The sequence below is a fragment of the Alligator mississippiensis genome, chromosome 6 (assembly GCF_030867095.1).
Source record: "Alligator mississippiensis isolate rAllMis1 chromosome 6, rAllMis1, whole genome shotgun sequence".
NCBI classification, from domain to species: domain Eukaryota; kingdom Metazoa; phylum Chordata; order Crocodylia; family Alligatoridae; genus Alligator; species Alligator mississippiensis.
The window spans coordinates 98,852,096-98,876,422 of record NC_081829.1 but is presented as its reverse complement, the minus strand read 5'-3'; the positions used below and the strand labels follow the sequence as shown (position 1 = coordinate 98,876,422).

At 43.9% G+C, this 24,327-nt stretch overlaps 1 protein-coding gene across 7 annotated transcripts in view; it reads right to left on the bottom strand.

Annotated features, from left to right (window-relative positions):
• The window catches only part of NT5C2 (5'-nucleotidase, cytosolic II), a 94,291-nt gene that overhangs the window by 25,221 nt on the left and 44,743 nt on the right, over positions 1-24,327 (bottom strand). For 3 of the 7 annotated variants that reach the window (XM_059730201.1, XM_059730199.1, XM_059730200.1), the window contains exons 3-4: positions 22,251-22,291; positions 11,970-12,043 (exon numbers count right to left, since the gene is read on the bottom strand). In XM_059730201.1, the coding sequence (XP_059586184.1) occupies positions 11,970-12,043; positions 22,251-22,291 (115 nt within the window). Of the gene's footprint in view, positions 1-11,969; positions 12,044-13,447; positions 13,542-22,250; positions 22,292-24,327 lie in introns of those variants that run through there. The other 4 variants (XM_059730202.1, XM_014594697.3, XM_014594699.3 and 1 more) reach the window with 2 other exon arrangements.

The window sequence follows — 24,327 nt, the reverse complement described above, 5'->3', positions numbered from 1 at the left end:
CATTTACCAGCTGCCCGTGTACCTCTACCAGCATACTTGATATTTTAACCCCTTAAATGCCAATTATTATTATTATTATGAAAATTAAATCCGCCGTTACACAATTTCTTCCGCATACCCCACAGAGATATCTTGTACCCCCGGGGGTATGTGTACCACAGTTTGGGAACCCCTGCTCTTGAACAATTCACTTAAGACTCCAATCCTGAAACACACATGTATGCAAACAAAAGCCTACTGTGCACACGCAATTAGCATAATTCCATGGGCAAATCACGCTATGCGCGTGATTGGATAAGTAGCATATATAACTGGCCAACCGTGCTGACCCACTGGCTTACGCATGCCAATAAGGAATTGGCGCACGTTGATAAGCAGTCCCACAGATAACAGGTCAACTGTGTGCTAAAATAAATGATTTCCTAAACAGAATGACTCTAAATAACCACACATGCAGTTTTCAAGTCAACCCTGATGGACAGCTGAACCTCTATTTCTTTGTTTTACAAATGAGAAAAACATACTCCCTACATCCCAGGGTGGTAATTAATGCTTGTAAAGTGCTTTTGAGCTCACTTGTTAAAAGGCACTATTGGACATGGGAAGCATTTGCATGATTTCTTCCATAATCATTTGGACAGTTGGTTGTATTACATGGAGACAGGTCACTGCAGCTTTTTACTCGCTGCCTGCACTCAGTGAAAACCTGCTCTTTCAACAACTTCAGCCTAATACTCTGATTCTTTAAGAAACCATGTAGTGCAGATTAGCAGTTTGTCAGTTATTGGAAGAAGATGAGCAACATGTGCTTCTCATGCCTCCTTCTCAGCATCAATACATTAGGAACCACAGCTGCAGATCTCAGGACGCAGCACTGCACAACCCGAAGCGGCCAAGCTCCCGAGAGCAGCAGTGGAAACAATGCTCACACCATCTCTATCGTCACGCTGCTGGTATTCCAGCGAGAACAAGAATCCTCCCACGGTGGACCAGAAACGTCTCCGCTTCTTGATCAGATGCTAGTTTTCAAACATATGGAGGTAAAAACAGCCTCTGAGCCTGTGCTAAACTGCAGGAGTGCGAATACACAAACACGCAGCAGATGTGCAAGAATCTCGGCATATGCGCACAGCAGGTGTTCATCTGATTTTTTGCACGTGATATTTGGAAGCCGCTTTTACCAAACTCTATCACTCTGTCTCCAGGGTGGCCACACCACCTGCTTGCAACACGAGTCGTTATATATAGGAAATCTAGTTAGCAGAATCTGAAATAATAAAGCTAGTTGCATCTGCATGGGCGATGGCCAAAGACAACGGCCACTTTTTAGGGCTGAACACGACCTCAAAACAGCTTGGCTAATTTGCACTGGTTACAGCACGATGAACCGAAAAAGAAGGCATCAGGCAAAACCCCTTTGTCTGATTATTTTTAAGGTCAGTTGCTACAAACAATACCTGAAATCACAGTATCTGAAAGAAATTACAGGAAAAAAATATTTCTGCTAATGGGTTTATTAATTTTATGGATTCAGCAGTTCAACCATTCAGCCGTATTCAGTGTATTCAACTATCCCATTCTTTTCATCCTACATGACAACAACACCAAGCTCTCTGCTTTTTTTCAGCCAGCCATCTCAAAGCACTTTGCAAAGGAGGTACGTGTCATTAGGCCCATTTACAGATGGAGAAACTGATGCGCAGACACGGATGGGCACATGACGTGCCATGTGGATGTGACATGGCCGCGGTGAGGCATCGGGCTAGTCAGAGAGAAGACTATAGCACATGTCCTGACTTCTACACCAGCCCCCTCAGTCTATTAGGTCAGGTTGTGTAAATGGGCCAGATTTGTCATTTATTGGAGTGGATTTTTAACACAGCTGACATTTAAATAAATATTTAGAAAATAAAAGCTGTGATTGTAAGACCCCAAAATACAATGCCTGGAGGTTCAGAGCAGGTGCAGGACTCATTTCAAGTGGAATAATTTCAAGCTGATGGAGAGAAAAATGCCTGTAGGAGTAAGGCCACACCCCATTAAAAATCAGTAGTTCTCAGACCCCTGAACTATATTTAGGTGCCATCTTCTCCAGGGTCCCTTTAATGCAGGAGTCAAGTGGAGCTTCCCTCTCAAAGCTGGTTCTACAACATTTTCTAAGTCTTTCAGGTTATTTACACAGCTTAAATATAAAAAAACAGTCTCCTTTTCGTCCCTTGGCAACCTACTGTGCAGAGCTATAGTTGGAATGCAAGCAATTTATAAAAAAACTCACTGAAGCCCAGGGGAAAAGAAAAAAGCTGCATGCCTGGTGGATGCTGCAGAATCTCATTAATTTAAATAGTATTTGGAGGTGAGCTGAGACTTCTTCATTCCAGCAGCCCCCAGGTTTCATACCAAACTACTGCAATTAATAACAAAGATCAGTTCTAAGAAAAGGGGGGGAGGAGGAAGAAGCGTGAAACAAAAAGTGGGTTTGATTTAAATAAAACCTCTCCAAAATGTTGGCCTGGGTATAACAGGACCTTGCTGACATGGGAGGTTTTCCCTCTAGGCAGGTACAGAAGCATAGGTTGGCCTAGGAGAAGAATGCTTTCAGATTTTCACCTGCTGCTCTGAGCATCCCCTCCCAATTTTGGAGGTTACCAGCCTCCATTGCTTTTGATACTTTAAAGCAGAGATGTCAAACATATGGCTCACGGGCTGGATGGATGCAAGTGTTCTCTGGCTTGCGGGGCTTCCGGAGGAACCAGGAATTTGGGGATGGGTCCTGCTGCCAAAATCTGGGGTAAACCCCACCGGGGATGTGTTTCAACAGTGGGGAGGAGGGTGGTTGAGCAATGACTGCATTAACCCCCATGGCTCCCTGCTGCCACTCTCCCTGCCGTGGTTGGTGAGTCTAGATCCAGCCTGCGGGATCCAACACTCCTGCATTAACACATAAGTACAGTAAAATGACAAAGAGCTTTCAATCCTCCTTGCCCCTACCCCCCCCTTAAATTGGGGCCTGGTTTACATTTAAAAGTGTTCCTAGCATACACATGCCATGAAAAGTCGAGCGCCTCCACGTCACAGTTTTGCCGGCAAAAGACCTGGAGTAGACAAAGCTATCCTGGCTGGCACAGATTCTCTCTCCAGGGAAGCAGCCTAAAACTAAGCAATACCAGCGAAAGAACTCATGCCAGTCTAAGCTGCCGCTCCCTGAAGAGGTACCTCTGTACAGGTTGCATAGACAAGACCTCAGGATTCAGGAAGCTGAAGATGCAGCCTGTTCACCCCTCCAGGTAACACAAGGAGCTGCAATCAAAGGGCCTCCCTGCCTTGGATCAGAAAATGGTGAGTACAGATGGGCTCTGTAGGAACTCTCATCTCGTAAAACGGGTACTTGCTGTGATCCACCGTTCCAGAGTGCTGGTGGGTCATCGGAGAGTGCAAACTCGAAGGCCAAACTTTCCACCTGGAGGAAATCTGCACGGCAAATTTGCCAGCCCATGATAAAACCAAGCCAAATCACTGGCGTGGGGAGCAGCCCTGCACTGGCGGGAGGTAGATAAATTAAATAACAGCCAGGCATTGCTTGTCTGAAACATGGTACCCGGTTAGAAGGAGTGATTCCATGGGCACGGGGTTAAATGGATTAGCTGTGCTGAATTGCTCACTACCTCAGTTGGACGCAAGCAAAACAGGCCAGGCTCCCTAGAGAAGTGCGCAGACCAATCTTTCCAGAGGGCTTTGTTCATAAAATCTAATTCCAAGAAAGGAATGAATATGGACTCTGTGTTATGTTTGGAGCAGATTAGGAAAGGCAGCTGTTCGCAGTGACCCAGGAGGTCTTTTCCATCTCTAATATCTGTGATGCTATGAGGATGCATGCGCTGATTTGCTCATAACCTAGAGTGGGAGTAGTCTCTCCATAACAACTCTGCGGTACAACAAATCGTAGCATTTGCTTTTAAGTTTGCCAAGCTTTTAAGTTCGAAACTTAATTCCATCAGGGCTGTACAAAATGAATCCTTTCCAGCATACGCAGACATGGCAGTTAAATGTCTCACTGACCATCCTTCTTCTCAGTTAATGATGCCTTTATTACTAATTCCCATCCAGAACAGAGGCAGAAGTGATTTAAGTGCAGGGATAGCTTTCCAAATGAAACCATCCTGACTATTTATACTACACATAATTTATCTCCTGGAGATGATAAAACTTTCAGCCAGGCCACAGCTAATGCAGAGGACCGTTAGTGATTGAGAAGCCCTCTTAGGCACTACTATGTAAATCTCTCTTATTAATTCCTCTCCATTCGCCAGGGACTCGGTGTGAAATTACAACCTGCTTAAAACCCTTCACCTGTTTACCTCAAGTTCTGTCAAGGGACATACATCTGCAACCTCCTTGTGCAACTTGTCCTGTTTAAGTCCCAGCAATGTCAAGGCCTCCTGGCTTACTTGGATCCGGATCTAATAATATTACTCATCAAACGTTTAGCACACCCTGGGTGCATCTACATGTTTACTAATGTGCCATCATTATTGCACATTAAGTTTTGTACCTGTATATCCAAGTACTAAATCAATGTGCAGTAACTGGTGCAACTGCACAGTAGCACTAGCGTGCAGCTTTTTATTGACATTACCTGCGCAATAACCTAATCCTACTATTCATTAGCGTATTAGCATGGTTTTTGCTCTGCACACTAATCCGCAACAGAATTAGGCTACTGCAGTTAGCGTCTTGTGTAGATGCAGCCCCTGAGAAAGAAATCACATAATGTTCTGCTTGATTTAAATGTGACTTGCCTCTCAATGGCATTTCTAAAGTGCCCGTCACCCTGCTGTGTGGGCACAATGAAATGCTGGGCTAATGACAGTCTACTGTGCTATTTGCACCTGTTCTTTTTCATAGGCCAGGTTTGGTTTTAGAAGACACAGTACAGAAATACTTGTACATCTTTTTCTGGATGCTCAATAGCTGCACTATCCAGAGGCAGGGATGGCCCTCAAATGCTAAGGGCTTGACACTAGGAGACAAATAGGAAGGAAACAGGAATAGAGTAACATTATTCCTTATTTGAGTTCTCCCAGTAAGAGTTGGGGAAGGAGGGGAGCAAAGATGAATCACTCGGATGAAGTGAGGAAGCCATCATTTACAAAACAAAAAGGAACTATAAAAAATCCTTTAAACTTGCTAATTTAAGGATTTAAACATAAAGCTCATCCAAAATTACTACTTCTTGCAGCTGCGTGTTCACCAAAGGGCTGCCTGGCAGGTCTATTTGAGGATGCTAGGTCCTGACGCTTGTACAATGTTATCTCCTTTCTAAGAAGAAAGTAAAGCTAACAGTTCCTGCTGCAGTATCAGAAACCCTGCCCTTATGAGACTGAGAAAGGTCAGGAAGAACTAAAGGCTGCTGTGAGGATGACTGCACAGCACCCCTGCACTGCAGCAAACCTCTAACAGTGATTGCTGCAATGGCCCGTCATTCTTCTTTGCTCTGGGCCCAGGAGGGCTTCCAGGAACTGCTGCTCAAACCCTATATGAGGCCTACAAGCCACAACCGAAGTCATGCTATTTTTCTTGAAGCTCAGGACATTACTTCAAATGCTTTCTCTCTCACCTAAAGGGAACTGTGTACTAAAATGCCAAGACAAAACAGAGTACAGTGAAGGAAAGTGTTCGTGAATAATTTGCAAGGTTTGTATCCTACACATACTCCTTCTCCAGCACAAACCCTTAGGAACCGCTGAGCTTCTAGAAATGGTGGGTCCATCCGCCTTACCAGCAAAGGTACGGCAGCAACCCTCTGTGGGCAACAAAGGAAATCTAAGCTTTTTATTTCAGGTTATGTCCTAGCAGGTAAAACCATCTGCAAATGGTGACCACAAAGTTTGGAGAAAAGGAGGGAAGGCAAATACACAGTAAGCATGTCTACATGTGCAATTAATGTGAAGCAATAAACTCTGGTGCATATTGTGCCAGATTTTATTGCTCCTAGGTGCGCCATTTGAACGTGCGCCTGGGACTGCAGCATGTTAAACCAGGTCGGAGCAGCCTCAGCTTGCAAGAGGCCCAGGGGTCAGCCTGCCAGTCCGCAGCTGCTTCCCCCGGCTCAATGTGCTGCGGAGGGGCTGGCTGGGGCATGAGGGTGCTCTAGTGCGGGGCTAGCTGGCAGGCAGCCCCCGCACTGGAGCACCCTCCTGCCCCAGCCAACCCCATCAGTGTCCACGCATGCATTGCTGTGCAGTAGACAACTCTGCCGTACAACAGTACTTGTGTTGAGCAGTACTAACCCATGGAAGAGTTAATAATTCTATGATAAACAATCCCATGTTCTCTGAGCAGCCTTGATATGCTGGTACCCCTCACTCCCAAACCACAGCCCCCCAGCCCTGCCAGCACCCCTCATTCCCAACCTGCAGCCCCCTGGCCCTACTGGTGCCTCTCACTCCCGACCTACAGCCCCCTATGCCCACCGGCACCCCTCACTCCCAACCCTCAGCTTCCCAACCCCCTATCATGCTGTGCCCCTCACTCCTGACCAGCTGCTCCCCACCCCGAGGCCCCAGTCCCCCAGTGTGTGGGGAAGGAGGTGAGTGTATGGGGCATGTGCCCCTCCATGCCCCCCTGACACATGACTTATGCCCCACCCCACATCACCCATGCCCCTCACCCCTATAGACTTACCCTGTGGGGAGCTGCTCTCCACAACTCTACCTGGCTGCCACGTGCATGTATGTGTGCCCACATGCACGTGGCACCCCCTGCCTGATCACCCTCTGTCCCCCACCCCCTCAGCAGTCCCTTAAAACCTGAAACTTTTATTTCCTGATGCTTATCCTGTCTCCTCTCCTCACAAGATGGGCAATATGCAGCTGCACCCCAAAAATTATTCTGTCCCTTGGCTGCATCCTGAGCTGCTGAAGGCAACGACCACCAGCCAGGAGTAAATGTCATCAATTTACTTTTTGTAAGGGCTTTAAGGAGACCAAATGAAAAAAGGACCCCGAGTTCCTTCCAAACCCAAGGTCTCGGCATGATTATTGCCTTTAGTTTTGCCTGTATATCATTTAATGTGCTAATGAGAGCGCTTGGGATTTTTAAGCCATTTTTAATGATAAAAGTTGATATAGCAGATTTATAATCTCTTCTGCAGAGGCAGAAGATTAGATGAGTAACTGAGGGACTGAAAGGTCTTCTTATTCCCCTTGGGTGATTTCTTTCCCTCTACAAGCCCCGAAGCGTTTTCCACCAGACAGGCACACAGACTCCGCTAACATCCACCAGACAGGCATACAGATATCATTTACAGATGCTGCATTAGAGCAAAAATCAGAGTTCTTTTTGTTCTTTCCTTTTCCGACAAGAAAAAGCAGCAGTTGGACTGGCTTAGATTGCTCTTTCAGGTGCGCATGAAGGGGCACAAAAAGGATGTTGAAACTTTGAAAGCTGAGCAGGTGATCTTGTATTAGTTTGGCTAAATGAGTCAAGAAAAATGGGTGATGCTTTCCACCTTCCAAATACATTACAACCTACTTGCATTCCCACAACACCCTTGTAAGTACCACCGATCTCACAGGACAAAGTACAACTTGTCAAGGGCCACAGGTGGGTCTCAGACTTGAAACAAAGAGGTCCCAGGCCTCTGCTCATGTCATGTCTTTCTCCGTTTTGTATCTCATGTAGCATGTCAGCCAGTGCATGTGCACAGCTACCGCGTGCCTGGATTCAAGTGACCTTATATCCAGGTCGGCTAGGGTAGCCCCTGTGTTTCATCTTGCATGCTAGGAAAATCTTTTGTGACACAGGACACATTCTTATTTTTCATTTTCTCCACCAAACTGTATTTTTCGAATACCTCTAATGCATTTGTTCAAGTCATTTGGTGTTCACGTGGGCAGGGAACCCTCCAGTGGGACATATATCCAGTGGAACGAACAGCTGAATGGGGGTGGATACTATCAAAGCTGATCTTTTGTTCAGAGGCCATGTCCACAACACTGCCCTGGTGTTTCACATTCACTTCATTCGCACACCTCAGCTCCTGGAAGAGGCATCCACTATGAGAAGCATGGACCTGCTGTTTTTCTGTTACAGAAGCGACACCCACAAGCTTTCCAAATAAAAAGCTCAGGCTTTACATGCGAGGATGCTGTAATCCTAAAAATGCTGTCACAAAGTGTCCTGTGTTTTGATCTGGAAAACACGACCCCCTTATACACAATGTGGATCATGATCACACCTGGCAGAGCTTAGCAATGACGACGTTTACAATTTCAAAGCAGCTCCAGGAATTTTTAAGCAGTAAATACTGAAAGGGTTGGGGAATAATCCAGCCCTTATACACATCAGCTCCCTGCATGACAACTGCTCATACTAAGGAAAACAGGCCACCCACATGTCAGCTGCAATTCTCCGCCCTCCCAAAAGTGCTGCCTGAAAGCCCCCCCAGGGTGCTGCATTAAACCATGCTGGAGCCTCTCCTGACCTCACCTTTGCTGCTGACACTTGGTTTCTCTGACCCTTGGTTTGTTCCTGAGACCCCCTCCGGCTACACTCCTCATCTGTTTCTAGCTTATCAGTCGATACAGTCACTAAATTACCATACTTGACCCCTTGCACTGCCCCACATGCTAGCTGACCTTGATATTTTAACTTACACTTCTCAGTTTGAACAGGTGTGCACATAGCAATTCTAAATTCAAATACCCAGGGTAGCAGATGCGCTATCCTATCCCTCGTCTCAGTGACACTTTGGGGAGCAATGGGGGCAGGGAAGGAGGATAGAAATTCATGCAATGTCGAGTATTACAATGAGGAGATGGCAGGGCACCCCTGTGAAACTAAGTGTGGGCTTTTTATCTTTTTCTTGTTTCAGATGCTGAGAATCTGATGCATTTCGTTCGACCAACAGTTTTATTCCACAGAAATCTGGTCCCTTAACCCTCCTCTATCTTAAGTTTCCCATCAGTGTCATCCCCAGTACATGATGGAGAGCAAAGTTATACAAGAAAAATATCAAAAGCTCAAAGGTCATTTGCAGCTCTCCCGATATATTTCCACTCAGAATGTCAAGTTTTCTAACTGCCTTGCTCAAGTGAAACACAAGATACTTCATATCCTTCGTGCCTTCTTACAAGCCAAAGAGCCAGGGTATAAGAGCTCACAATCAGCCTCAGTGGGCATGTCTACACGTGCATATTTACTGCACAGTAACCAAAATTACTGTGCAGTAACCAAAAATAATTGTGCAGTATGGGCAGCATCTACACACACATGCCTGTACTGCGCAGTAAATATGGAAACTTATGCTGACTTGGGAGTAAATTTGTACCTGCATCATGCAGGTATCAAATTTATGACCAATTAGTTACTGTGCAGTAATGCATGTATAGATTCATAGATGCTCGGGTCAGAAGGGATCTCAACAGATCATCGAGTCCGACCCCCTGCCTAGGCAGGAAAGAGCGCTGGGGTCACATGACCCCAGCCAGGTGCCTATCCAGCCTTCTCTTAAAGACCCCCAAGGTAGGGGAGAGCACCACCTCCCTTGGCAGCCCAGTCCAAATTTTGGCCACTCTCACTGCGAAGATGTTTGTCCTGACACCTAGCCTGAATCTACTCTGTCAGTCTGTGACCACTGCTCCTTGTTACCCCAAGAGGCGCCCTGGTGAACAGAGCATCTTTGATCCCTTGCTGCATCCCCCGATGAATTTGTAGGTGGCCACAAGATCACCTCTCAGCCTTCTCTTGCAGAGGCTGAAGAGGTGCAGGTCCCTCAGTCTCTCCTCATAGGGCTTGTCCAGTAAGCCCCTTACCATAGGAGTGGCCGCCTCTGGATCCTCTCGAGTCTATCCACACCCTTCTTGAAGTGCGGTGCCTAAAACTGGATGCAGTGCTCCTACTGCGGTCTGACCAATGCCACATAGAGGGGAAGTATCACCTCCCTGGCTCTATTTGATATGCATCTGCTGATGCACGATAAAGTGCGGTTAGCTCTGCTGATGATTTTGTCACACTGCTGACTCATGTTCAACATGGAGTCCAGTATGACTCCGAGATCCCTTTCCACTTCTGTGCTGCTGAGAGGGTCACTTCCAGCCAGTCGGTGTGATAGATATTTTTGTGCCCTAGGTGCAGCACTCTGCACTTGTCCTTGTTGTACTGCATCCTATTGTGTACTGCCCACTTCTCTAACCTGTCCAAGTCTGCCTGCAATCATTCCCTACTCTCCGGAGCGTGCCCTTCACCCCACAATTTAGTATCATTCACAAACTTGGACAAAGTACACGTCTCACCTACATCCAAGTCGCTGATGAAGACATTGAAGAGTACAGGTCCAAGGACCGAACACTGCGGGACCCCACTGCCCACATCCTTCCACATCGATACCGACCTGTCTACTACCACTCTCTGGGTGCGACTGCTAAGCCAATTTGCCACCCACCAGACCATGTAAACATCTATGTCACAGCCTCTTAATTTATTCATGAGAATAGGATGAGATACCGTATCGAAGGCCTTGCTAAAATCCAAGAAAATGACATCCACCTCTACTCCTGCATCTAAGCATTTTGTGACCCTATTATAAAACGAAACTAGATTGGTCAGGCGTGATCTACCTGCTATAAATCCATGCTGGTTGCCCTGCTGCATTATTTTTCCCGCTGGACTCCCACAAATATGATCCTTCATAATCTTTTCAAAGACCTTTCCAAGGATGGAGGTGAGACTGACTGGCCTGTAATTACTCAGATCCTCCTTCCTCTCCTTCTTGAAAATACAGACCATGCTGGCCCTTTTCCAGTCCTCCGGGACCTGCCCTGAGCACCCAAACAGCTGTGCCAGTGGCTCTGCTGTGACACTGGCCAGTTCCTTCAGTACTCTTGGATGCTGCTCATCCAGGCCTGCCGACTTGAACACATCCAGTCCATCCAAGTGACTCTGCACCAAGTCAGTGTCGACAGCTGGTGGGCTGGTGTCCCTCTGATGCCTGTCTAAGAACCCATTAGGGGACTTATCTTGAGCCCTGTTCAGGAACACTGAGGCAAAAAACTCATTGAATAGCTCAGCCTTGCTGCCCCTGTCTGTCACTAATTGCTCCTTCTTGTTCAGTAAAGACGCCTTGCTGCGCAGTAACGCTGCGTGTGGACTGACTTGGGACTAACTTTAGTCCCCAGCTGGTCCACATACAGCATTACTGCATTTTAACACCTGCACTTGTAGATGCCAGCATATATCTGCTTACTGTTCAGTAAGTGACTGCGCAGTAAATTTAATGCACAGGAAATGCATGTGTAGACACACCCAGCGTAAACGAGGGTGCAGACTTATCCCATGTCTGGCTACAATGCAGTCACTGCCTGTGAGCACAGGGAAAATGTGAGGCAGCTCCCCTCACTGACAGTAGGGTAAGTTACCTCATGTTTATTGTGTGGCAAAAGCATGCACATGGGCATTCACTCTGGAGTAGATGACGTGACAAGTTGGCACCCTCACTTACCTCATGGTAACTTGTTTGGGTGCCCACACCCTTTGACAACAGAGAAGTGAGAAATAGGAAGCTTCCTCACTCTGGGTGGGTGGTGGATCACTCGCACAGATCACCGCCCTCCATGCAGGGTGAATTACAGCCTTTACCTCCTCAGAGTAAGACTCAAAATCACTTTACTGCTTGTAACCAAGCTCAGCTCATGGGTCATTTCAAAGAGAAACGCCATGGAGGATGGCAGTTACACCCACTGTGAGCTCTGGTTTTACTAAGAGCCATAAGCACTTGAAACTCTACTATAGCTGTATGCTGAGAGACCAAACACAGCTTCTGAGTGAAACACCTCAAGTGGAAGTACTCTGAGGAGGAGGACCTTGAGCCTGCTGAGGAAGCAGCGGCTAGCAACCAGTGGCTGTTCTTTTTTCTTAGGCAAAAGACAAGACACTGATCGGGATCAGTGACAAAAATCAAGAGGGTAACTCACCAGCAAGCGTATAATCCATATCAAAACCAAAGCACTTTATCTTTTCCATGGCCAAACTTCTGTTCACAAAGACCCTGTAAAAAAACAAAAGAGAGAGAGAGAAAATAAACCCATAGGAATAAGCATTTCTAGAATATTATTGTTTAGAAATACATGTATTTGGCTTGCTATAAAGATATGTATCTGATCTCACATACCCAGACCATTCTCAGTACGTACAAATTGGAACGTGCCTAGAAAGTAATGCACAGTTCAGCTGGATCTGTCAGTACTCTTGCAACAAAGCCACTATTTTTTTCATGGTTAGTCCCACTTGCTGGTGTGCGTATGGACATGGACGCATTGCACACACCTGATATAGTCTGTAAAAATCCTGAATTCAGAGTATACAATATCTTGAACCACAGTTCAAATGAGAGGAAAGTGGTTTCAGAGGATGGAACATAAGGCAATTTTTCTGATTAAAAGAAAATATTCTAGACAGGTGAGGACACAAGAAAACAGTTAGCAATGCTCTGAATCAATACTTACCATTTACTGTTGGAAACTAATCTGAAAGCTCCAAACACATTTAAAAAGATTGGTCATCAAATTCAGACCAATATTGTTACTAATCATTGATTATAATACAACAGCATACTGAATGAGATGCACCTCCTACCCCAGGAGCTTAGGAGAAATATTTATTTAATTGGTAGCAGTGTTAGTCTCCTAATTCTATTTTTTCCTATCAAAATGTTGTTGCAATGTGAATTTAGTCTGAATATTCCCAGGCTCTGTTTTGATACTAATGATTTTAATCCACTGCATTCAACTGATTCCACAAACTAATTAAAAAACAGGACAGGGAATGCAACAACAACTGCTTTTGGTTGGCTACTATGTGAACAAAACTGCTTAGGGTTTCCCACTAGTTTCTATCAGGCAACAGATCTGTCATTCCTCAGGAGGTCTAGTTGGGGCTTGTCTCAGCTGAAAACGAAGAATCATTGTTACAAACAAAGCCCCAAACGCAGCAGCTGTCGTAGAGAATCTCAGGTTTTCAATGAGGCTGTCCTTGGCTACAAATTCAAATTTTTCTAAAGCAGGGGGGGAACAAAATTGCCTAGAACTTTTTTTGCAAAAGGATACTAATATCTGGGCATTTGCTTCACTCTCACTTTGGCTGGAAATAACAGGCAGAAAAACTAGTCTTCTTTGAACCTGACTTCAGTAACACTTCCTTCTGGAAGGAGTGTGACAGAGAAGAAAAATACCATTAAGCAACTGAGACAGTATATGGAGCAACAAACAGTCTCTAATTCAGTAGAGTTTCTAGCTGCAGGTGGTCCTGAAACTCTCCTCCGAACCTCAGTGCGTGCTAGGTACCCTATGTAACGCAGTCTGTGACTACATGTGTCAGGCTCCTGAAGCTAACGTTAACGGCAAACAGCGAATGTCAAGATCAAGCTCTCGTACTTCTATGTAAGCAGTCTTACCTCATCTCTCACCGACGGGCTTCTTGTAAAGTTTGCAGCCGTCTGATTCATCGACTTGCCTGAATCGCATTACACAATTCCTGACAGGCTTTTCTAGTACCAGTGCAATTTTGTTTGGATCTGATTTAACTTTAGAAAGACCATTATGTCTGAACCAAGCCCTCGGATACTGTATTTCTTCCTGGATGGTGCTACAGAGAACACATCTGTGGCTAATTTAACTAGTCACTGGATATCGTTGTTGTTCCACACAAATCCATTTGGAATAGAGTTTCTTTGGCAATAGTATACTTTACCCCTAACCTTCCACACTCACTGTGGGAGTCACAGTTTCCTGGCAAACTGCCTGCCTTTGACAATGGGGTTTGTCACTGAGGGGACTCAGGGGTTAAAGACAACTATTTTTCTCAACAGATTTATATAACATCTAAGCAAGATCATAAATTAAGGGGGAAAAACTGTAAATAACTACCGGGATACAAATGCCTCTTGCAAATACCAGATGAGGTCATAAACCACGTAAGCTGCTCTCTTGAAATAAAATAAACAGCTTTCTGGGCTAGGAGGCAAAAACGGGCTGAATCTGCCGTGTGAACCTTCAGGGTTTAAAAAGCCTTTCGATAACTCCGAGTTAGGACGTGCCAATTCTAGATGCTATCTGAAAAATGAGACCTTTGTTATGAAGGAGACGGTTGCGTTCGGTTGCTTCCCATGCCAGGAAACGCTAATGCAAGCACACTGGCATGCCGCAGATTCCTGCTCTAAAAGCTGTTTGTGTGCTTCTAAAAGAGGAGGGGGGATTTGAGAAGGGGACGATACAGTTCTGGGAAAGTTAGAAACAGGTTTTGCCCTAGTCGCAGGGCTTGATTTTATATACCACTTCAGTCTCTTCTCAAACGGGCCAACAAATTTGGAAAGCCCTCTTCACCTCTGACATTCCTTTCACTGACCTGCTTCAAAATGCTCGACAAAATACAGGCAAACTGAACCGTGCTGGAGACGCTGTGGGTTTTGCAGCTGCCAGGAAATGGCTTACCTCGCTTACTTGCTGCAGCTATCCACCCCATGGGATGCCTCTAGAGGTACGTGAAAATGTTTCTATGACATCCACCCATCCTGGTCTTACCTAAGATCTGCTATTCTACACCACATCTAGAATATAGCTAATGACCTGGAAATGGTACCCAGATAGGTTTAATGACGCCCTAACGTTTCATCCCGAAGGTCTTCTAAGCACCTTACAAACTGATTTTCCAACCAAAAAGTAGTCACTTCCCCTGCTACCTCTGGGGGTGAAACATAGCAAGCATTTAAATGCAATTCTATCACGCGATGTCATCAAAACAGGAAATCAAGAGTATTTTAAGCTTTTCGATAGGGAGAGTTTTCGGTAGACAAAAAGTAATTACTAATGCTGGCCAGGACAGAAGAATTAATATGGCGATTCCAGTGAAAGCTACAACCAGATCTTTAATGACTGCAAATGCTTAGGACCTCAGCGTTAGATACCAATCAAAAAATGGTATGTCCTATACATCTTGGTAAGTAGCTGGTTAAGTACCAACTCACACCCCGATCCGACTAATATTTACCATCAGAAAGCCTTCCAACTTAGAGTCCCGCTCAAATTGGCGAGGCTAGTTAAACTAGGCAATACAGGCAGTCCTCGACTTACAACATTTCAAGTTACAACGTTTTGCACTTACAACATTTATAAATTGACACCCTGTTTCAACTTTCTGACGTCAGTTTTGACTTTACAACGCTTGATCCAATGTGACGCCACACCAGCAAACAAGTTCGCTGTGTCACACATCTCCCTGGAGAACACCTGTCCAAACTTCTTGGACACTTTCTTTAAAAAAGCAGACCAGACTCCAGAAAACCCTGCAGCCAAGACTCCTGAGAAGACTCCAGCCAAGAACTCTTCAAAAAGTCCAGCAAAGTCACCTCAAAGAAGTCCTTCCAAATCAATATGGTTGCTATTTACAACATAAATACATTAATGTAGCTATATTACTCATCTATAATTGATCGAGTACAGAATTCTGGAGTATTTTGGGTGAAAATAGGGTATTGGGCCTTGGTTCAGGAACCAATCCCCCATTTATAACATTGTTTCTTACGAGAAAATTGGTTCCAAGTTACGTTTCGACTTAAGACGCGGTTTTCAGGAACCAATTGTGTCGTAAGTCTGAGGACTGCCTGTATCTGCAAGCATCCAGAATTTAGAAAATCCCATGTACTGCATCACCACCGCTATTCCCGAGAACATCTAGATGCTCTGTGGACATTTCTCACTAGTCTCAAGCCTGTTTTGTTTGATTGCTGTGTTGAAATCAAAGCCAGAGGTAGCGGGCTTGATGAAGAAAGCAACTTTGAAATCAAGAATACTTAATCAAATATATATTTACTGGTTAAAAAAATGTTTCAAAGTCTTCTCAAGCGAAACTGTATGGAGAGAAATGACAAAAGCACACTTGATCTAAAAGCTGTAAAGCAGCAGCAGAGACACAGCAGTTCTTTTATTCCCAAAATATCTTAGAAGAATGATCCTTTCGTCTCTAAAGAAAAAGGAGAGGTGACAGATTTTCTAAGTACTCCTTTCATGGTAGTTAAATGAGGTACGCTCTGGGAGTGCAAGTAGAGAAACCATCTGTACTGTTAGCAGGACTGTTTAAAAAGTCAAAGTAAGTTGGAAAATAAAGCTCACTGAAAACTTTTTCATGCAACGATGTGTGAAACACTAAGAACAATTTCTTCTTGCCAGAATCGGAGAGAAGATATTGATTTAACTTCTATGGATTTTGGTCTTTTCCATTAGAAAAAGCACTGGAGTTAAAATCAACAAGTTATAGACATGTAACAGCCCCAAGGAACAAGATCAACCACATAGCAGCACAGCACGAATTCTTCCTTAAAGTTCTTCCCTGCACTGACCATCAGAGATTATTATTGCAGACTCCCTGGTCCCCCCTCTCCACTCTTGTAATACATCTTCCTAATACAATATTCTTGCCTTCTATATCACCTTCTTCCCTTTCCCCATGAATGTTCTCTGCGTGCCCTGAAAGGCATGCAAGTATGACCGCTTTTTTCAAAGGGCAGAGGTGTCCCTATTACTCTAAACTCCTTTTCAGTCTCCAACTTTCAGCGCTCTCCTTGTACAGGACATGAATGTGAGGAACTGAAGTTTACCTTCTTGTGGGCACATCTACATGAGACACTAAATGCATAGTAAGCCAATTCTACTGCGCATTAGTGCATCACGGCAAAAGCTGTGCTAATGCACTAATTCACAGTAGAACTAGTCTACTGCACATTAGCGTCACTAAAAAACCATGTGCTGGCGCTACTGCAGAGTAGCGCCGGTTACTGCACAGTGAGTTAGCACCTGTTATTACAGGTACTAAACTTAATGTGCAGTAACAATGGTGCATTAATGCACGTGTAGACGCGCCCTGTAAGAACATGGTAGCAACAAAGAAGGTAGAGGCTAAAACTGGTCTCCTTTTATCCATTGCTTCCACTCCCTTCTGCAATGTGCAGCCTCCTCATAAGATGGTACACCTGAGAGCTTGTCAGCCCCTGTGCACGAGCCATCTTTTCTGCATATCATGATATGACACAAGAGGAAATTAGCTTCACTTGCTCCACTATTTACCCATACTCTTAAGGTTCCCGTTCAGTGGGTGCTAGCACAGGATTATCTAATTGCTCTATGAACGGAAGGTAATTTGCTGGAGTACAGAGATTTAAGGGTCTGCAAGTCCCAACAAATACTGGCACAACTAACCAGAAACCAGGATTTGAGCTACCTGGTTTCTGAGCTTTGGTTGCCTGAAAGTTGGTCCACAACAGAGATGTAATTCAGACCTACAGCTTTTTAAAGCAAAACACTGAAAAGAACTTGGCTAACCTAGAAAAAAAGGGGTTCAAAATGAACTGCAGGCATTGTAAGCAGGGGGAAACGTTAGCCAAGAAAGGGCAGGCAAGGTTCTTTGGGTAGATGTGATATCTTTTATTAGACCAACTGAGTAGTTGGAACAAAGTTACTAAGAACTATTCAGGTGGTCTAATAAAAGATATCACATCTACCCAAAGAACCTTGCCTGCCTATGTCTTTAGACCAACACAGCTACAACCAAAAATCCAGGCGAGAAAGGGGATATTTATCCCTTAACTCAGGGGTTGGCAACCTACAGTCCATGGGCCAGATCACCGCTGAATTCATCACTCTGGCAATAGGACTTGGCAGTGGGGGGCAAAGGGTGGCAGTGGCGGCAGTGGCAGTCGGGGGCTGTGAAAGTGAGAGAGCAGCCCTCAGCACAGAGTGGGGAGGGCTCGTGGGCTTGGAGCAGCAAGTGGCCAAGTCACAAGAAGCCACTCACCTTCAAAGCCAGCTGCCATATTTCTACCTGCCGCTCCTTAAAGGTTGCTGCCCCTGCCCTAATCAGCAATTAAACATCAAGGTTTATGTCTCAGGAGAAAGCCCAAGAGCACAGCAACTGTCTTATTGCTTGTTTCCTTTTTCAGATCTAAGAACTATCCTGGGAAACAGAAAAACACATTATATAATAGGGAAGAAGGAAGCGCTGGACATGCAGATGGCAGTACAACCGTCTGACGTTCATCACAGCTGCAGTTCACCTTTATCCCAGTACAACGGAAACGATCCTGGTTTTGCAAAACTAACTTAACCACTGCTGAGGCAAACACCTGAATGCCAGCTCCGGCACAGTAAGAAAGGAGGAATGCCTGGACAATAAGGAAGAATCCTTTTTTATTGGGTTTATGCAAAAGCTGACAAGCAATCTGTGCCTGCAATGAAACAAACATATGTAGCATTCCTGTACCATGACCAGTGAAACGCTCCAGGATTACACAACTGAGGAGGAGACTTGGCATGTCTTCTAGTGCCTAATAAGCAACAGAAACAGAATTAACACAGTGGGGGAAGAGGCCCTGGAGCAGTCTCTTTGCATAATTACATTTTCAAAACATGTCAGGAAGGCTCCTAGAGCAAAGAGTATGGATCTTTTTTCACAGAGGGCGTGTTTAAACCAAAAATAAAAATAATTACAATAAATTTAAGGCAGAACCTTAATGATGTGATAGGCATGGTAGGGCCCGTGAGTGCCTGTTTTACAATTCTGTTTTATAAAAAGCCTATAGCGATAAGTCTTTGCTCAAACCATCCCAGGTCTATATGCTCGCTTCCTCAACATTGAGACCATTTGCTTTCTTCTTTACTTTAAAACGAAACATCTTCAATTAGCAGCAAAAATGACAAGACAAGTTAAGGGAGCAGAATGGATCCGTCTGTTTCGTTCTGTCAAATGCATCGTTTCTCCTCCTCCACGTCAAAGGGATGGCTCTGAAAAAGTAGGCGCTACGCTCTAGAAGAGTAGATTTCAATCTGTGGTCCACAGACCCCTGGAGGTCTACATGCTATGTCTAAAGGGTCTGCAAAAGATGATCATGATCAATCAAAAGCAGGTGAATAGCCATATTTATAATTCAAAAAGGGTCTGCACCTCCCTTCGAAATTTTTTAGGGGTCCGCAAATGAAAAAAGGTTGAAAACCAGTGCTCTAGACCTGCTGCTCATGATGTAAGTACTCTTTCACCACCAGAAAACGAGTTCCCTCTGCTACGCAGACGTTGGAGGAGACACTGACCGCATCTACACAAGATGCTGACTGCGCAGTAGCTCATTACTACCGTGCAGTAATGTCGCATGGCACGAAGCGTGATGCAACGCTACTGCGCAGTCAGCATTACCAAAAAGCGGTTCAGGGATGCTACTGCGCAGTCATTTAGTACTTGTACACAAGGACTAAAAGCGTCTCGTGTAGATGCGGCCACAAGGATGCAGAGCCCTGCCGGAAAAAGTTACCACAAAGTATTCTGGCTGAGGCTAACAAGTGACTTCCAAAAATTACAGTGAAACAAAGTTGATCTGCAACTGACCCAAGACATTTTGAACAGAAACATGTGGGCACCCTGAAAAGAACATTTATGTTGCGCCAGTGCTGCTCTTTGAAACGCTGGGTGCCTCAGCACCTCCCCGATGTGGATTAATAAATACATAAACTTTCAAATTCCTGAAATCAGCAGAACGGTGCTGATTCTTGCTAACTCTTGTCCCCTTTGGCAGGCCTGGCCCATTCTGCGCATTATTCAAATAACTTATTTCCTTATGTTTTACTTCTTCCACGCACACAAGCCAACAGAGCTCCCTTTTAGTCTCTCTTCAACCTAACCTTTCTAACCAGTCATCCTGTTTTTAATAGTTTCTTTTGGAGACAGTGGCTGGAACTGCGTGTTGGGAAAAGGTTCAGTTACGGGGCTGAATAAAGACTCAGATTTGACAGCACTTAAACCTCATGAATAGTTTGGACAGTAACTTCTGACGTCCTGGTCTGAAACATCACTGAGCACAATGCTCTTGCGATGTGATGGTAACACCCCAACTGGAAAATCTGGAAGTGACCTGAAACCAGCAGTCTGGTCTTGCTGATGACAGCACAGGGAAGGTCAGATCCAGAAATGTGACTGCGATCCCCTCCCTGTGAAATTCGGAGGGATTTAGACCGAACAGTCTAAGGTCCATTTCTGTTTCTATTTGATGGGTTTACTTCCCAAACACAGCAACGTGCCAAGTCGAGCCCGTATGCATCCCACCCTCAAACAACATCCCATCTGTTCCATAGAACAATTCACGCAGTAAGTTATGGAGCGTTTTCAGATGTAATGTCTTTATGATTAATTTGGCGACTGTGCTGCTCCCTCAAAAATTGCTCCATTCCTCCTTTTCCTGACCCCAAGCACTAAAGCACAGTAAAAGTATAAATGTGTCTTGAATATGGTCTGCCATGGTCTCCTATGGCTCCTCAGCGCTGATCAGCTCAAGCAACCCTGCAAAACCCAGCTATAACCCATCTGAAGGCCTCTGGCATTGAAGAGGTAAAACAATGCTTCCAGGTGTTTATTCACACGGAGTTCCCCTCGTCTGCCACACTTATCTACTGACAATTTACCATCACATTGTCTTTTGCTAACCAAACAGACTAACTACTTCAAGCTTCACATTATACTCAGCATAACATTTCCATATGTTCATTCTCATGGTTACAAACTGCTGAGCCTGCTTGAATAAGATAAAAATAGGAATAAAAGCCAAATGTATTATTTCGGATGGTGTTAGAATTTCGAATCTTGAAGAAATTTAATTCGAATCTTGTTAGCCCCCTATGTCTTTGGATGCTCCAGAAATCCAAAGGACTAATGGATTAACAGTTTTGTTTTATTGTTGCTCATTATATGGCACTCTCCATCAAAGGATCTCAAAGCATGTTATCAACTTTAATTAACTCATATCATCTCTAGGAGATATTCTACTGGTAAACTGAGGCACAGAACTATGAAGCGACTTGGCCGAGGTCTTACTGCACATCAGTGGTACAGTTAGGAATAGGATTGAGAAGACTCAAGGCCAAGTTCCTGTTCGAGCCAGTAGAGAACACTGCCCTTCAAAAACAATACCACCCTGGCTGGTAATTTCCAAATCAAACCTGAGCAATGTGATCTGAAACGGCAGATATTGAACCTGTCCAATTTGTAATTCTGATGAAAGGGCCAACTCCGTCTTACTGCCCAGGTAGATCACCCCCAAAATGACATAATATAAAGTAAAAGCAAATACCTGATTTCTGGTTCTAGGGAATTGTCCGTGATGACAGTGGATGAAATCTCAACTTTTTCCATCATTCCTCTTAACTAGTTGCAGCTGTTGTTGAAAACTCACCAGAGCTATCTATGGTAATCCAGAAGCTGACTAGAAGTGTTTGCTCCAAGTTAACAAATAGACAACAGGGCAATTTGGTGGCTCACAGTCACCTTAGTTTCTGTCTAATTCCAATCATGTTAAATGATAGTATTCCTACAGAGGGATTGGCCTAGGGATTGTCTTCAACCAGGAAATATTGACAAGCACTGGCAAGGGAGGAGGCCTCACACGTGCACACACTGAATAACCTCTTAATAACAGCACATCAATATTATTCCCATGTTAAAATGTATGGTACCAAAGCCAGAAATTCAGTATCTTTTTTACTGACCATCTCCATCAGAACCTAGATGTAATTCAGTCTCTATGTTAATTCAGCTTCAGCTGTCTCCTATGAACAGCCTCCAACAATGTCTCACAACTGGGCTTGTCGTTAACATCAACAGTAGCTGAGATGTCCCCCTGAAAGCCTGCACACGGGAAGTAAACCCGGTAAAGTCACTGTCTACTGATCACTTGACATTCTGCTGCTGTTTTACAGCCTTCCCGGTGACTTCTGGGAGTGCAGAAAACAAGTGCTCTAAGCCCTAGATATGCCCCAAAGCCAACATTTCATTCAGATTTGTTTTAGTTTGGCTAAAACTCATTATCCACTGATTTTCCTTTACAATATCCACTGGGGTTCACATTTGCAAGCTGTCCTTGATGTACTCAGCAACAATTATGTTGTAATAACATCCACAGGACTGTAATTTCTGAGCTGTACCAGTCCATTCAAACAGTAAGCAAACCTCTGGGGGGGAGGGAGGGAGGGGGGAAGGAGGCGGGGGGGGGGGGGGGCATCAAAACCCCAAACCACCAAGGTTTGATTTGGAGAATTCTTGCCTGAGGAATTTACACCCATGATTATCTACTCATTCATTAGGCTCTGAATCAGTATACAATGCACCAGTTAAACCAGTCTCAAATTGGGATTTCTGCCAACAATGTTAAATATTTAAAACCAACTCACCCAGATTGATGTAACCCAAAATGTCCAACATTTGGGGCAATCTATAATTTAAAAGGGACAAGTTTAGGTGACAAACAAAATTTCGATTTCTTATTTTAGGTTGTCAAAGTCTTAATATGAATTTTAAAAATTTCACTATTTTTTCTAAACAGCAGTGATTTAGTTGGATTGGAAAGTTCATCCCTCACGCGTTTCAACTTTGTGCCAGTACATGAAAACCAGAAAGTTCCATTAACTACACAAATTCAGCTAACCAAGCTGACTTAAATAAATTATAGAAAATGTGAAATGATCTTTAAAATTATTTTGGAATAATGAAATTAGATATAGTAACAGTTAAAGGAACTGGAGGGTTTTGTTTGATTTTAGTTGAGTGAATGCTTTTAACCCAACAGGCTCTCTTTAAGCTAATCAAAACTTATCACTAATAATAGTTGTATTCTCAAGTGGCAGCTTTAGTCCAGATATAATCTGGCCAATCTCATATGTTAAAAAATAATGAATCAGTATCCAAAACACATTAGTGCAAGACATTCTTAAAAATAACAAATCTATGGTTCTTTTTATTTTTCTTCTAGTGTTTGATTATTGGAGTCATGTTTTCTCTGCAACTATAAAAAATGAAAATGAAAATTCGAACAAGCATGTGATTCCAGAAACTGGGTGACAACAATGAAATCAGAAGAGATGGCAACATAGGAACAAGCTTCTTTAGGATCCATGCTTTATTTTGAAAGTGCGGTTCTCTTTTAGCAAGCCATCAACACGGCTGTTTTATTTTAAGAAAAATAAGCCAATAACTCAATAGTTTTGAAAAGGTGGAACTGATTACTTTAATAACCCAGGCTATCCAGCATTGTATAATTATAAGCACACCAATAAATTATTATGGGTAAGGCAAACTACAATAAGCCAATGCAGTTTTACATAACTAAGAATTGAAATCGTGTGTTAGGAAAAGCTGGCCCTGGGTCTGAATACAAAAAATCGCAGGAGCTGCCAGAAACAGTGCACTAGGGATAAACTCATTTTACAATGTTACAATACCCGATTACCAAAATAAGGCCCATGAAACTGATACACTAAATCCATTACTAATGCCTCTGTGCGCATTTCTAGGAATTCGTTTTCAAAATCTAGCGCAGATTTATGCTACAGGCCTTAACATTAGGTTGTTTTTTAACACAATATTGAATTCCAACCTTAAATTGAAAATCTGTCTCTTTCAATGCATTTCAAACTTACGTTTTCAATGGAAATGCAAAGACCTAACAGTAGTTCCAGCTACCATATATTAAGATAACTCCCAAGTCTACAGTAGGATAGTCAGACTATGACAGACTGTTTTCAGATACTCAGGTCACAGTCCTGTATATCTTTTACTATCTGAGTGGTCCCATTGGCTCTAGGGAATTATTTGTGAGAAGAAAGACTTCTTGCATGAGTAATGGTTAACAGGATCAAACCCTTAGAGTGTACACTCATCCCAAAAAGTCCTGTCTTTTTCTATATTGGACAGTGCTTAGCACACCTGTCACCTTTCTAAATAATATAAAATACATGCAGAACTAAGTCACCAGAAACAAATACAGGCCTGATTCTGATTTTATGTACACTAATCCAAATCAGGAGGAACAGTTACTGGTTGAATCCTGGTCCAACTGAGACAAATGGCAAAGTTTCAAAGAGGCCTTTACTCAAGGAAGATACAGAGGTATAAAACTATAAAGCCTTTTCTGTTTGCATTATCACAGAGCTGCACCCATCAGTTTAATTATGGCATGGACTTTCCTACAGGTCCTTCCTATCCCAGGAGAGTCTCTCTCACATCCTGCCTAGCCAGTTGGCATAAGGGATGCAAATGCCATCAAAACATCCAGACACTAACATACATGTAATAGAAAATGTCAAAGTTTTGGCCATCCACCTTGGGATTAATTATTTACATGTGGCAGCTTGCACACCTTTGACTAACCGAGCATAGTAAGGTGTTTTCCTTTATTCTTAGCATCCAAGATGCATAACCTGTAAAACACCTTCCCAGAGGTGAATCACAAAGGCAATGTGACCTTTAGAT